Below are 17119 nucleotides of genomic sequence, written 5' to 3'. Positions count from 1 at the left end.
CTCCATAACTCAGGCTGCTAGCTCAAAAGTAGTCTGGAATAACATTCGGAAACTGAAGGGAAAGTAACCACCATGACTTTCAATGGTCCTAGAGTGCAGTGGATGTTCAATTGCAAAAACACCTGCAGTTGTAAATACTTTAGGGGAAACATTTGCCAAAACCTCTGCAGTAACATCATTCCTCCCAGAGTTCTTGGCCCTAAAAGAGAAGAGCGAGAAACATTCACTGAACTTCTCTTCAAAAGGGCTTGAACCATACAACAGGAAGAGTTAAGTATAGAACTGACTCTCTCATGAGCAAGTGCTGTGGGGCCAGATGACATCCACTGTAAAATGATATACTGCCTTTCAAGATAATCTAAGGATCATCTTCTAGTTTTATTTAATAGAATCTTTCTTGGCAAAGAATTTTCAGATTCCTCAAGGAAGGCAATTGTTCTTGCCTTCCCAAAACCAGGAGAGGATTCTAGAAATCCAAGTAGTTATCATCCCATTGCTCTGACAAGCTGTTTGTGCATGGTCCTGGAAAGAATAGTCAATATTTTCCTTATATGGTATTTGGAAAGAATTGGTCTGCTTTCCAGGACAGTACAGCTTCCAAAGAAATAGATCCATTTTGGATCATTTAATCAGACTTGAAACATACATTTGTGATGCTTTTATTAAATTTGAGCATCTGGTAACATCTGGCAATCAAACGTGTCAGTCACTTCAAATACCTGGGAAGCACTATCACAGAGAACTTAGACTTCGAGAAAGAAATACGAAGTCGGATTGAAATTTCCAGAGCAACCTTCAAGAAAATGAAGACACTTCTTTGCTATGACAACCTCAAACTGAAATTAAGGCAACATATGGTCAAAAGCTACATCTGGTCCATACTTTTATATATAGGCGCCTCCGTAGCCAGGTGGGAAGGAGCAGCAGTGCGTAGCACACGCTTCTTGATTAGACCGGGGTTCAGCGAATGACCACCGCATATCCCGGAGCAATATGGCCTTAGTTGCTAATGCTCCTAAAAACCAAAAAATAACAATAACAAATAACAATACTTTTATATGATGCTGAGACATGGATTCTCAAGGCAAGTTCACTGGACCAGCTAGAAGTGTTTGAGATGTGGATACCATGGACAGTAGCAACAACAAAATCCTCCAAAGAGCAAGAACAGAAAGAACCTTAACTACCATCAAACACAGAAAAATCTCTTATTTTGGCCGTATTCTGCGAGGAGAGAAATATCATCTACCTCAGTTGATAATAAAAGGTGAGATGGAAAGAAAATGGGTGATTGGTAGGAGGCATATGTCTTGGCTGCATAACATTCAACAATGGACTGGCATACAAAATGTAGAAAAACTATTCAGACTAGTGGAAGACAGAAATGCTTTCTCCTTAGTAATCGCCAATGTCTGGGGGACCGGACAAGGCACATGAAGAAGAAGTTAACAGTTTTCTTTTAACCAATTTCCAGTTTGTGTAGGATCCACCCTCTCTCAAGTGTTTTGCCAAGAAGGAGGGAGTCCTAACAAAGATCTGTCCTAAGTTCTTTTTGTCACACTTTTTGCCATCAAAATAACTCTATCACAGAACAACTTCCACCAACAGTAAACAATGCCCTCTACATTGTTGATTTTACAATATTTTAGCAATATGCAGGTCATTGAAAGAAAACTGCAAAAATAATTGATCACCTTACATCTCAGCCATTGACTAGATGGCTGAGATGTAAGGTGAGATGGGTTCAGATTTTCGTCACAAAAGACCATTTGTGTACACATTTGTTGCAGACATAATCTTCATCCTGACCCAGAATTAAGGCTTGGGCAAAACATCCCAGGTATCCAAATTTAAATACCTAGGACTTATTTTTGAAAAGAAGCTAACCTTTCTACAACATATTTGTCAGCTAAGGACAAGATTTGCCAAAGGGCTTAACATCCTCCATGCCCTTTAACTTTGTGGGATGCAGATCGCTGTACCCTACTCCAACTCTACCAGGCTCTTGTCTGTCCTAAACTCAATTACGGCTCCCAAGTTTATGATTCTGCTGGAGATAGTGCACTTCTTTGGTTAGATCCGGTCCATCACCAAGCCATCTGCACTTCCACTGGAGAATTCCATATGTCTCCTGTCCAAAGCATCTATATTAAAGCAAATGAGGCACTTTCTCTTGATGTTGCAGTTGTCCTTGCAATTTATTTTCAAATTAAAGTCCCTGCCCAGTCATTCCATGTGAACATCTATCTTTGAGCTGCGATGGGAAAAATCTCTACAACACCCATCGGACGACTGCCAACCTACCTTTTGGCATTCAAATTCAAGGGTTTGAATATCAAATCCAAGGGAGTGAATTAACATGATGGTTGACAACATTGCCCAGACACCAAAGCAGTTTCTTCCACCCTGGAATGCATGTCTTCCAACTTGTGACTTCTCCCCCAAGATCTAGGAGAAGGAGGCGCCTCCGTAGCCAGGTGGGCAGGAGCAGCAGTGCGTAGCACACACTTCTTGATTAGACCAGGGTTCGAGCCCGTGACCACCAAATACGGAGGATGCGGAAAGGTCAGGGAATGACCACCGCATATCCCCGGAGCAATATGGCCTTAGTTGCTAATGCTCCTAAAAACCAAATAACAAACAAACAAACAAACAAACATCTAGGAGAAGGCTACCACCACTATCTGTCTACTAGCAACCCTTTGCTTCATTTCGAGTTTAGTATTCTGACTTCCTGCCAGTCTACGCAGATGACTTGGAGTCAGAATCATATGTGGGATCAGTTGTTGTCCTCCTACGCAAATCACTGTTGAACAAGATTCTTCAAAAAAACTAGCATATGTATTGCAGAGTTGCATGCAATAGAAATAGCCCTTGATCAGATTAAAGATAGTTTTACCAAAGGTATGTGTGTGATGTATACTGATTCCTAAAGCATGTTACAATTATCTGTGAGGTATAACCCTTATCTAGTCTTGTCCCAGATTCGACAGATGCTTTTATTCTCTTGTTGGATCAGAATTTGACATCTGCTTCTGCTGGATCTCAAGCCACATTGGGATCAGGGAAAATGAATCAGCCATTACTTCAAAATCAGCCATTCTCTTGGTAAACAATACACACCAAATGATATTCCCAATGGCAAGATTCTGGGCATGGACAGGCCACAAATAAACTAAACAGATTAAGTAATCAAGATATGACAGTCCAGTCTGTGTGCGGTCCGAAGAGAGGCAGTTGTTCTTGCTCAGTTCTGCATAGGTCACACTCATTCAACACACTCCTTTTTGCTGAGGGGTGGATCTGACATCAGACTAGCTTATATCCCATCTATGCGTGAGAAAGGCGCCTCCATAGCCAGGTGGGCAGGAGCAGCAGTGCATAGCACACGCTTCTTGATTATACCGGGGTTCGAGCCCATGACCACCAAATACGGAGGATGCGAAAAGGTCAGGGAATGACCACCGCATATCCCCGGAGCAATATGGCCTCAGTTGCTAATGCTCCTAAAAAACCAAATAACAACAACAACAACATGTGTGAGAAGTGCAAAATTATTTTATACATTTATCATGTTTTTACACTCAGCCTGATTTTAGATGACAGAGACAATTTTTCTTATTTACATTTTATTTATCTAATTTCATCATTTTTACCTTCTTGACATGGTAGCCTGTTTATAGGTTACCAAACATATTTTGTACTATTTTTATTTTTGACATTGGTGCATTATGGCCTAAGTTGCCAATGTGCAATTAAAAATAAAATCAATCAACCAACCTTAACTTCTTTAAGTTTAAAAAGCTTAGCAACTTTTATTTCAACAGTAGCATATCCTGAAGTGTATGCTAATCAGAGACATAATGATCCATAGTTTAACAATGTAAGTTAGACCACCGTTTTACTGACTTTTACAAATGTTTTTTTTTCAAATAACTTTCTGTGGAACATTTTAGAGAAAAATCTAGGTTTATCCTTTTAAAACTTACCTATTTGGCTTATTTTGTAACTATAATTATATTAATTATTCATGTATCATTCAGTGATTATTCATGCATTACGAATTTGCAGATAAAGGAACCATTAGTTGGTAGTGATCACAGGGTACCAATGTGGGATTTACTTAAAAACGTAACTACCATCAGGAGTAAAGGGAAGGATTTTTGCTTTCATAGAGGTGACTACAGTGGTCTCAGACAGTTTTTAAATTCTGTACAGTAGGACCAACTGATGATGTTACCAACAGCAAATTCTAAATGGGAAGCATTCAAGGAAGTAATCGTAGAAGCTACTAGGTTTTTCATACCAACTAAGAAATACTGTTCAAGGTTTAGACCTTTAGGATGTCAGATGAACTAATGAGACTTGGCAGAGAAGAAAAATGCATGGGATGCATATAAATTATCAGGGGACACAGAAACCTATGGTAGATATGAGCTAGTCTGTAATCAAGTCACAAAGGAGGTTAGGCAAGTGAAGGCAGATTACGAGAAATCTCTGGCAAAGGATGCTAAGAAAAACAGCAAGAACTTCTTTAGTTATATAAACTCTAGAAGGAAGGGGATGAATCAGATTGGTCCACTTGATATCGATGGTTCGAGTGTTGATGATCCTGCTCAGATAGCTGACAATCTGAATGAGTATTTTGCATCTATATTCAGACATGAGAAGTTATTAAGGGAGAAGAATGCCAGAAGTTTACCAAACTGTAACAAGGTGCTTAACGATTTTCTAATAACTGAGAGCAAAGTGGAGGAGAAATTGTTGAAGTTAAACATAAGAAAGCACCCGAGGGTTGATAGGATCTATCCAGTTATATTAAAGGAGGCGGCAAAGGTAGTAAGCAAACCCTTAGCCATAATTATGAGAGCATCCTTGGACTCAGGGGAAGTCCCCACGGACTAGAGATGTGCAAATGCATTGCTAATTCACAAAGGGAGATCTAAGAGTTACACAAGTAATTATAGACCAGTTAGTTTAACTTCTGTTCCAGGGAAAATAATGGAGCTACTGGTTAAAGTGCATTGCAGGATCATCGAGACAATACTGCAGTAATAATTCAGACACAGCATGGGTTTGTTAAGGGAAAGTCTTGCTGACAAATTTGATTGGATACTATGATGTGGTTACAAAGGAACTGTATGCAAAAATTAATTCTGATATCATACTCTTGGATTTCAGGAAAGCTTTTGACTCTGTTGCACATGGAAGACTACTGTGCAAATTGGAGCAGTAAGGTATTAAGGGTAAGTTGCTACAATTAATAAAAGGGCGGTTGAGTGGGAGAAGGCAGAGAGTGGTAATCAATGGACGCTGCTCATCATGGACTAATGTTATTAGTGGAATTCCCCAGGGTTCGGTGTTGGGCCCACCGTTGTTTTGTATATTTATCATTGATATTGATGAAGGTATATCAGGCTTAATGTCAAAGTTTGCAGATGATACAAAGGTTGGCAGGGTTGTTAATGATGGTAATGGCAGTGCGCTACTGCAACAGGGTCTAGAAAAGCTGGGCAGATGGGCTGAGAAGTGGTAACTGAAGTTTAACATTGACAAATGCAAGTAGTGCATATGGGTAGAAGTAACCCCAGAGTAACGTACAAACTGTGTGGTATTACACTCAGGGTGGTAGAAAATGAAAAAGACCTGGGAGTAATTGTGCAGTCAGATATGAAGTTTTCAGACAGTGCTGACAGGCTGCCAGCACTGTCTTGGGGTATTGTCAATGATATACAGGAATTTTGCTAGTAGAGAAAACGAGGTGATTATTCCTTTGTATTGGGCAATGGTCAGCCCATGCCTTGAGTACTGCATACAGGTCTGGAGACCTCATTTTAGGAAGGATGTAGAGTTTCTTGAGCATGCACAGAGAAGAGCAATAAGATTGTTGAGGGAAACGAAGGAGTGCTCTTACGAAGAAAGGATTAAGTTCTGCAAATTGCAGCATCTGGAGACTAGGACCCTGCAAGGTGATCGTATTGAGGTGTATAAAGCCTTGAATGGGTTGAGCAGGCCCAATTCTGATGAGATTCTTCCTCTTGCTCTGATTACGAATCTAAGGGGGCATAATTCAAATTGAGGTAATGGAAGTAAAATAGAGCAGATGTGCGGAAATTTGCCTTTAGCCAGCGGGTGGTCGATTGCTGGAGGAAATTTCCATCTGTCGTTTTGGAAGTTGATAGCTTAAATAAATTACTGGACAAATGTTTAGAGAAAATGAATGTGTGAAATGTTTTTTTTTTTTTGGCTGATGGTACATAAGCTTGCTTTCTTACATCATATGCCTCTACTAATAACTTAATTATAATACTTTTAAAGTAACAATATTCTACAGTTTGACTTACTTTACCGTATTTCATCTCAATGAATTAAATTTAAGTTTAGAACATTCTAGACAAAATTAATTAATGCTAATTAATTTTGTCCCTCATTAATCTACAACTTATCTTCTGTTAATCCCAAAAAGTATATATAGCATTACTCCCACTGCCATACACAATATGTATAAAGTGTGCACCACTGTTAACATTAATAGTACTACAGTGAATCATATCTTATATCATCAAAAGCATAATATCAAAAGAAATATGATGTATAAACAGTGAGTAATTATATTTCGAAGATAAAGCTTACACGAATAAAACATTATTTTCAAGTTATCATAATAGTACAATTGATGAAAGTTCTAGATACACATGATATGAAAGTTCATTTAGTTTTTGTTTTTTGATAATATTGATAATATTTTACAATACTTGAAAGTATTGTTACTTTCAAGGTAACAATACTCTACAATTTGACTTACTTTACCAGTATTTTTGGTCATTTCAATGAATTAAATTTAAGTTTAGAACATCCTAGAATGACTCCATTTTCTGTGGATGATGAAATTCATATATTAAACTTCAGTTGATGAAAGAGAGAGAACATGAAAAGAGTTAGCAGCCAACTAGTGCAAGAGATAAAGGAACATTGTAAGATACAAATTAAGAATATGGCAAAATATTTCAGAGATTACAGTCAACTGAATGTTAAGAAATCCATTTCCGTATTAGCTCAATTCCTGAAAATGATTGCAATGGAAGAAATAAAAAAAATAAATAAAAAATAAAAAAAACCCAGTTGATTGAGTTACCTGATATTAGCGGATTATAATTTGAATTCAACAACTACAGCTTTAAGAATTTTTGTTAAGGGATGAACAAATTAAGTCTATTGCACAAGTCACTTATTTGTTTTTTTAGGCCCATTATAGCCACAGCAGCTTATGTGCCTTTAAACCCCATAACACACACAGCATTTGTTTTAAAGTGAAGCCACAAGGTCTGACAGCATAACTAATAAGTATAACGGTTATAACCAGGCCTTTTTTTTTAAATATAAATTTGAAGTTTAAAAATATAAGAAAATAAATAATTTTTTTTATGTATTTGGTAGTATGTGAAAAAAAAATATATTTTTTTTCACTTCCCACTTATAAATATAACCTAACTTAGTCTAACAAAATGAAACAGTTGTATGCAGCTAGGTTAGGAGAATTGAAGTTATTAAATGGGGATGAGAATATACAGAAAGATAATGCTTTCATTAAGCAGAGGAATGTTCAAGCAAGAGTAGGTAATCAGATTTGGCATTGTTAAAGTGCACAGGAAGGCCTGTCCATGAATTTTGGGAGGTGGGGGGGGACAAAATATATATAGCTTACTACTGCTGAGAATGGCCATGATAGTATGGCTCAATTGGAGAAGAGACATCACCAAGTTGTGATCTAAGATATCTCTATGATTACTAACATTAATTGTGTAATTATAAGATGCCTTTGACAATTACCAGCAAGGCCATTAAATACAGACTGCAACAGGTCCTCTCTCCAATTGGCAGCCAAGATCTGATTCATAAGCTCTTCAATATTCAAGTTTCTATTATCTCATTTCCTATTTTGTATCCCTTTCCCTTTTGCCATGTCTCCCCTTCCACCCCAGTTTCCTCATCCTTTCTAAAATTATTTCATTGGCTTTTTACTCATCTTTTCTTCAAATTCAAAATTATAGTCTCCCCACCTTGTTTTAGCCCGTGTTTAGTTTCCCATTTTTTTTCCCCATGAACCAAGCAATTATTAGTGTGACCAAGCTGTTGTTGTTATTTGGTTTTTAGGAGCATTAGCAACTAAGGCCATATTGCTCCGGGATATGCGGTGGTCATTCCCTGACCTTTCCGCATCCTCCGTATTTGGTGGTGACAGGCTCAAACCCCGGTCTAATCAAGAAGCATGTGCTACACACTGCTGCTCCTTCCCACCTGGCTACGGAGGCGCCGTGTGACCAAGCAAATCAAAGCTATCTCTATAGTGTTTGCAACAAAGCAAATTGATTCTTTTTTGGTTTTAAATATAGTTTTCCTTATTTAGTTATATAGCATAGCTCTTTTGCACTACGAGAAGTAGGCAGAGTTCCAGAAGGGAAATTCACCTTTCTGTTTCTTGTCTATAGTACTAACCCAGCCACTCGGTCACCTTTTTGGCTCTACCCCTGCTTTCTCATAGCAGAACCAGAAATGTGGAAAGAAAAGTAGTCTCTCTCTCTCTGTCTCTCTCTCTCTCTCTCTTGGGCCAAAAAGGTGCAAAATGATCTTCCCAAAACCTGCAGGATCTAATGATACTATGTGTCCAGTCATGAGATAGAAGACTCTAACTCATGCAGTGCAAAACACCTAAAAACTGACAGTTAAATTGCATTCTACTCAAGAACGGTCGCTGTGTGGTCTCTTATCTTTTAAAATTGAAAAATACCTAGAAAAACTCACAGGAACCCTCCTTCCCCCCAAAAAAACAACAAAGCATCTGAGATGCGGTGACTTATTTATTGAGGTCCCAGGTGAACATCAATCAAAATGTCTACAAAAAATCTCATTCTTTGGAGGATTATCTATTACCGTTTTCCCTCATGCTCTAAACACAATCACCGTTTCACATAATCATTGTTTCAAAGTGGATAGGGAGTCTGTTCAAAGTGATCATCAATCTGGATGGTCCTCAACTTCAACAAATGATGGAATTTTGTCTCAACTGCAAACTTTGGCAACAAAATGATCAGAGATTAACTGTTCATGAAACTGCTAGTGAAACTTGTATCTCCTTTTGATCGTGCCATTCCATTTTAATGAAAACACGAGACAAGTTTTTGCAAAGTTCATGCCATGGCTGTTAACAGAGGAATAATGTGAATACCATCAGCTGTTTGCTTCCAGTTTGTTTGTGAATGCAACTAACTAATGACAAGGCATATTTCAAACATACCAAATTAGAGATGAAACATGAGTTTGTGAGTTTGATCCCAAAACCAGACAGCAGTCATCACAATGGAAGACACCTCCCCAACCCAAAAAAAAAAAAAAAAAAAAGTGCTACAATTGGGCTCTTTAAAGAGATCTACACTGAAGTTCAAAGACACCTTCATGATGTGACTCAGATAAAAAGACTGGAAAACTGGAACTCCGAAGACTGGTTTCTTCATGATAATGCACTATTGCATTCATTACTGCTTATACAGCTTTTTTTTAATCCAAACACAGAATCACTCAAGTCCAGCAGCCCTATACTCACCAGATATGGTCCTGTCTGTTTACCCCCGACTCTAAAATAAACCAAAAAAAGTAGTTTATTTGATGACATACAAATAATATAGAATATTCCTGGCTTGGCCTTTTGGCAGTTTTGAAATTAGCTTTCCAGAAGTGCTTCAAAGAATGGGAAAATTGTTGAGCTAAGTGCACCACTTCCGAAAAAACATTGTTTCAAAGAGGATTAATTCACCTATCCTGAAGTATGCTTATTGTCACTATATTGTAGCAGTTCAGATATTTTCAAAACAACCCTTATATGTAAAGCATTTGCTAATATGATTGTTATTTATTTTTTTTTACCACAATGAAATTTTAATAATTTTCTATAAAACATTCATGTGACTGATTACATAATATTTTATAGCTATTTAAGTAAAGGAGTAATCCCTGCTGCATATCAGATGATTTGGAAGACTTTATGCAATCCTCTTTCTCACTTCATGTATGATGATACTGCCAAGGTATGCGATGAACTTTCTCATATTCATTTAATTATTAACTATATTATATATGAAGAGAAATAATTTTCTCTGGATTATGTTTCACATGGGGTAAGGTAGGTGTACACAACAGCAGTTTTTTTAAAATTTGGCAAGTAACACTGATGGATTTACAGGTAGTCTCAGATTTTCATGGAGCATGTGTTCCTCTGAAAAGTGGTGCATATAAAAATGATTTAAATTGGACATGTTTACATATGTACATTTATGTTATGAAGGTAAGATGTGTTTCTGTTGTGAAATTTTGGGACCTTTCAACTTAATTAAAATTCTTTTAATTAGTCATTAAAACAGAGTTAAGCAAATCAGCATTAAAATGGGAAAGTAATAAAATTACACATAATCTATTGTGCTGCATTTAAAAAAAAAAAAAAAAAAAAAAGTAAACTGCAGCCATTATCAATCCACTGCAGGATGGAAGCACCCTCAACAATTCATGTTGAGTAAAAATGGACCATAATCTGCCATGCTGGTCCAGTGCTGGTTGGCAGATCGACCATATTTAGCGGCCAGGGGCTTGAACCCCGGTCTACTCAAAGTGGGTGTGCTACTGCACTCCTGCTCCTGACCACTCGGCTGTGGAGGCCGTTATTATGCTGCATTATGTAAACATAAATATGTTATTTACATATTGTGTTTTGTACCAAATTATTGAAGTTTTAAGAAGCCAAGGATAGAAGTTTGAACATAACTTTGCTTTTCCTCTTATATAGTTCACTATTTAACAGTGCGAAAGATCACTGAATCTTCAACTGAACTTGCCACACTGTTCCGTGTTTGGCATATATTCAACAAGAATAGTTATCCCTTTCTTGAACAAACTGAAAGCCTCAGTCATTCTTTCTGTTATGAGCTGTTTTTTGATAAGGACACTTGCATGTTTATCTTGTAGTCATATTAATACTAATTATATTTCCTTTCATTTGTTATATCATTATTTTTATAAACATTGAACACAGATGGAGACAAGAATCTTGATACAGTCTGCAGTTTTGCTTGTTTTAGAGGAGAAAAGTGTGAAACAGTTAACTTTTAAAAATTTATGATAAATCTTATAATATGGATATTGAATTTGTTGTTTATTTTTATATATTATATTTTAAGTTGAGATAATAAAGGAAAATATAATGAAATAATGTGTTTAGTAGAATTATCATTTCTATCAAACACATGCAGCACTGAGTATATGTGGTTTGACTTAGAGTATAATCTAGGTTTGCCACCTTTTCAGAATTTCTGACCCATAGATGATTTATAGTGAAAGCAATCTTGAAAGTTTTTCATGTTTTATATGGAAAACTTTCAGGATTGCTATTTAATGATTCTCTTATTTAAGTAATTTTTTAATTACTTTGTAACTAAAAAATGAATTTGTTAAATATTATTTATTAAGAAAAAAATTATTGTTTTCAAGGACTTCTTTTTGATAACTGTTTACTCATAGATTTCTGATTTCCACTTTAGGAACTTATCAGTGTCAGTTTAAAACACGCAAATGGTTAATCACAAAATATATGCAGTGCATAGAAATGAAAATTTAAGTCCAATTAAAACAGTGTAGAAATTATTTCCTGCACACTTCTCATGAATAACTCTGCCTAAATAGCTAACCAAATAGTTAAACATGATTTTTCTTTTACTAAACCATGGTCATCCCAGGGTATAAACAGAAAATCTCTCTCTCTCTCTCACACACAAAATTACTGAGTATGTACCATCAACTGCAAAAAACTTACTTGCCTTTTAAGTAAGATTTTTTGAAATTTATGAATAAAGTCATCTGTAATTTCAGTAGCACTAATTTTGTACTGCTCAGCCTCACTCACAGAGCCATTCCTCCCTGTGAAAGGTTTTTCACATGTCATATGTTTTTCATCTGTGCAAAATTCAGTTCACCATCAAGGTTATCTCACCACATCTGTTATGCAAGGGTCTGATTTGATGTGTTTTCTTTGTTACTCTCAGTGCCAGAAAAAATAAAGGAATCAATAGTTAAAAAAGTAATGCATGATCATCTCGATACGTGTGCCATCCACATGTTCAATTTTTGCATAAATTGGAGCATTCTGGCATTAGGGGTAAGTTGCTGCTATGGATAAAGGGATGGCATGTAGCAGGAGACAAAGAGTGGTTATAAGCAGCCACTATTCTTTATGGATTAATGTGATAATTGCAGTTCCATAGGTGTCAGTTGGTCCCTTTTCTGGTTTTAATAATAATTAATGATGTTGATATAGGTAATTCAAGTTTGATGTTTATTTTGCTGATGATACAAAGGTGAGAACAAGGTTAATGATAGTAATCAGGACACCTCAAGAGGATCTAGATAAACTAAGCAGATGGGCTGGAAAATGGAAATTATGATTTATAGACCGATAAATTCAAGGTACTACATTTAGGTAGAAGTAATCCCAAAATAACATACTGTTGGGATGAAATCAAACTCAAGTTAGTAGTGTGTGAAAAAGCTGTAGGGATAATTGTACAGTCTGACATGAAATTTGAGCAGTGCAAACAAGCTGCTAGAATGGGTAATTGTATAGTCCAATGTAAAATTCTGAGCAGCACAAATGATCTGAAAGGGTTCAGAGAAAAGCAACAAAATTAGATGGGGGACACAAAAAAGGGATATTCTTACCAAGAAAGACTGGGGTTCTGTAAATTTAACTCTCTAGAAACTAGGCATCTGTTTAGTGATTTAATTGAAATGTACAAGATAATATTTATGCTAAATTTAAATACCATAGCACTGGTATTTAAAAGTTTGAAGAGCTGCTTTTTAAATTCTACAAGTTATGGATGAAGAGCACTTTAATTAGGTGGAGGGGTTTGTCACATTGATTAGTTGTATCTAATTTTGGGACAAAATGATAAATATGATGATAGATTAAAGACTTTGAGTTTTAATTAGTAAAGACCTATACAGCCATATAATAACGCCACCGCTGGAGAAAGACTTGGTGACATATTTTTTATTAAAAGTAGGGTCACTTATAATTAAATATTTTTCACCTGAAAACTTTATGAACGAGTTCAAGAATAAATCGATAATGCTAAGAAAGGTCAGTGGAACAAGGAGAAGAGGTTGGCAAGGAACACGCTGGCTTGACATCATTAAGAGTGACACTGGCATGAGCACGAAAGACTTGAAAGAAGCTGTTGAAGACCGGACAGCATGGAGGCAGGCAGCTCGCCCATAAAGTCTCCAAAGGTTGGCTGCAACTGAACAGATGAAAACAACAACAAACAAACAAACAAACAAAGCTTTAAATGGGTTAAGTAAACTAAATTCTGATGACATCTTTATTCCTTCTCGAATTACACGCACGCACGCACGCACACACACACACACACACACACACACACACACACACACACACACAGGAACATAGATAGAAAAAGGAGGGTTGCAGAATAGATGTACAGAAATTTTCATAGCCAAAGAGTAATTAATTGTTGGAATAGCCTTCCACCTAATGTTGTGGAAGTGGGTAGTTTCAATAAATTTAAACCTGCAGTGGTGGCACCCCTAACTGTTAAAAATGTGGTGTAACCACACTTGACAGCTGTAAATTTAATTTTTAATTTCTGGAGAAAGTTTATGGGTTTTTGAATTCTGCTTGGACTATACCAATATTTCATCTTTCTTTAATGGATTTCAATACTTGTTGTATCCATGTTTCATCCAATATTTCATCTTTTCTTAATGGTTTGCAATATTTATATCCATGTTTTCACTTCTTAATAAAAATATAAATATTCAAGTAATGCTGTTTTTTACACGTTTTATTTTCAAAAAAAAAAGAAAAAGTAATTGTTGAAAATAAAAAAAAAACATTATAGGCATAAAATATAAAAAAGCTATTAGCCTCTTCTCTTTTTCAGTTCAAATAACTGTTAATCACATGAAATTAAAAACATGCATGTGTGCATATATTTCTGCTGATTATATTGTATAAAAAGTTTTAAAAACGTTTTTAAAAATATGCATATAGGTGAAATTATTCACTTCCATTTTAAAATTTGGCACATTGTGAAATTTGAATATTATGCATGTCACTGACTCTCTGTCCCGAGTGATTATATCTTTCTGTATTTCCGTGTTTATTATTAAAAATAATAAGAAATATTTCAAATGAATCTTTCAAAAAGATTTACTTTATGGCTGTTAGAAACTGTTATTCATCAGATCACATGGAAGAGTTTTGTAAATAACTTGAACTAGAAAGAAACGTAATTCTAAGCTTTTGTGGCACCAGAATTACGTTTCCCATGCCTGCTTTACTACAAGTTAAAAGTATAAAATGTGATGGGGCTATACTTGTTGGGTATACTCATACTATAACTTTGAGAAAACAATAAATAAAATTCAAAACTATATCAAGTGAAAATTAGTGTATAAGTTACAGAAAATCCAGGACTTCATTGAACAATTAATGCAGACTTATTGTTTTCGAGTTCCACCTCACAGCATGGCACCAACACTGCAGGGTTAAGGAGGTTAGGAGAAATTAAGTGTTGTTTGTTGGTGCTATATAATCTTAGCTTCTTTGTATTATGTTGCTAGTACTAATACTGCGTTAGCATTAGCAGTGGCAAATGATGCAAGAAAGCAAGCTTATGCAGCGTTGGCCAAAAAAAAAGGGAAAAAAAAGACACCTTCCATTTTACCTATTCATTCCGTCCAATAGTTTATCAAGTTATTCCTTGAATTTATACTAAGGCGCATTTAGGGCTAAAGCCTCAAGCTGCGAACAAATTTAGACTATGTATATAAGGCGCCTCCGTAGCCAGGTGGGAAGGAGCAGCAGTGCGTAGCACACGCTTCTTGATTAGACCGGGGTTCGAGCCCGTCACCACCAAATACGGAGGATGCGGAAAGGTCAGGGAATGACCACTGCATATCCCGGAGCAATATGGCCTTAGTTGCTAATGCTCCTAAAATCCAAATAACAAAAAAAAAACAAAAACTATGTATATAAAGTGCTTAGCATCATAATACACAGCCATTTCTGAATAAACAGAAAATTTTTAAGGTGGCATCGTTTTAGGTTATATCTCATATTGTGAATACCTTCTAAACGAGTTGCCATGATATTGCACTACTTCGAATAAGTAACGCTTCACCTAAGGAGAAGACTAATGTTACTTATTCTCAGATAGGTACCACCACCCAGACAGCACTGTTTCAGGGCTATTTGATGTATGTATGTGAATATCTACTCGAATATCCACTTGTCCCTATTAGACTTAGAAAAGCAAAAAAGGTAGAGGGAAAGTTATAGTAGGAGTGGAAGAGGAAAAGAAACAGTGTAGAAGAATGAAAGGGACAGTAACTCCTTCAACTCACACCACTCAAAAACTCATAAACTCCTCGAATAGGCAACGCTTCCCCAGTGGAGAAGGCTGTTGTTACCTATTCTTGGAAACTCCGGACATCATCAAGCTCCCCCTAACAGCACTGTTTCAGGGCTATTTGGCCCTTCGTCAGTGAGTGGGTAGGTACCCAAGGGCTATTTGGCCCTTCTTCAGTGAGTGGGTAGGTACCCAAGTGATGCAATGATGGCAAAAACAGTTATGAAGTATAACTCCACAATATGAGAGATGCCTGATGGTGTATGATGTTTTTAGACTAAGGCGCATTTAGGGCTAAAGCCTCAAGCTGCGAACAAATTTAGACTATGTATATAAAGTGCTTAGCATCATAATACACAGCCATTTCTGAATAAACAGAAAATTTTTAAGGTGGCATCGTTTTAGGTTATATCTCATATTGTGAATACCTTCACAACGAGTTGCCATGATATTGCACTACTTCGAATAAGTAACGCTTCACCTAAGGAGAAGACTAATGTTACTTATTCTCAGATAGGTACCACCACCCAGACAGCACTGTTTCAGGGCTATTTGGCCCTTCTTCAGTGAGTGGGTAGGTACCCAAGTGATGCAATGATGGCAAAAACAGTTATGAAGTATAACTCCACAATATGAGAGATGCCTGATGGTGTATGATGTTTTTAGACTAAGGCGCATTTAGGGCTAAAGCCTCAAGCTGCGAACAAATTTAGACTATGTATATAAAGTGCTTAGCATCATAATACACAGCCATTTCTGAATAAACAGAAAATTTTTAAGGTGGCATCGTTTTAGGTTATATCTCATATTGTGAATACTTTCACAACGAGTTGCCATGATATTGCACTACTTCGAATAAGTAACGCTTCACCTAAGGAGAAGACTAATGTTACTTATTCTTTTTGTTTTAACATTACTTAATGTTACCTATACCCTAAATGCGCCTTAGTCTAAAAACATCATACACCATGAGGCATCTCTCATATTGTGGAGTTATACTTCATAACTGTTTTTGCCATCATTGCATCACTTGGGTACCTACCCACTCACTGAAGAAGGGCCAAATAGCCCTGAAACAGTGCTGTCTGGGTGGTGGTACCTATCTGAGAATAAGTAACATTAGTCTTCTCCTTAGGTGAAGCGTTACTTATTCGAAGTAGTGCAATATCATGGCAACTCGTTGTGAAGGTATTCACAATATGAGATATAACCTAAAACGATGCCACCTTAAAAATTTTCTGTTTATTCAGAAATGGCTGTGTATTATGATGCTAAGCACTTTATATACATAGTCTAAATTTGTTCGCAGCTTGAGGCTTTAGCCCTAAATGCGCCTTAGTCTAAAAACATCATACACCATCAGGCATCTCTCATATTGTGGAGTTATACTTCATAACTGTTTTTGCCATCATTGCATCACTTGGGTACCTACCCACTCACTGAAGAAGGGCCAAATAGCCCTGAAACAGTGCTGTCTGGGTGGTGGTACCTATCTGAGAATAAGTAACATTAGTCTTCTCCTTAGGTGAAGCGTTACTTATTCGAAGTAGTGCAATATCATGGCAACTCGTTGTGAAGGTATTCACAATATGAGATATAACCTAAAACGATGCCACCTTAAAAATTTTCTGTTTATTCAGAAA

General features: G+C 36.5%; 1 protein-coding gene across 2 annotated transcripts in view; it reads left to right on the top strand.

The window, feature by feature from the left end:
• LOC150088415 (uncharacterized) overlaps positions 1–17119 on the top strand; it is a 452966-nt gene that overhangs the window by 357872 nt on the left and 77975 nt on the right. For both annotated transcript variants that reach the window (XM_090369501.1, XM_090369502.1), the window contains exon 11: positions 9986–10082. In XM_090369501.1, the coding sequence (XP_090225627.1) occupies positions 9986–10082 (97 nt within the window). The remainder of the gene's footprint in view (positions 1–9985; positions 10083–17119) is intronic.

Source organism: Mastigoproctus giganteus, chromosome 3, assembly GCF_048544385.1.
Source record: "Mastigoproctus giganteus isolate SK-2022 chromosome 3, ASM4854438v1, whole genome shotgun sequence".
NCBI lineage: Eukaryota > Metazoa > Arthropoda > Arachnida > Uropygi > Thelyphonidae > Mastigoproctus > Mastigoproctus giganteus.
The sequence above is the reverse complement of the archived record's forward strand: the minus strand, read 5'-3'. Positions and strand labels throughout refer to the sequence as shown.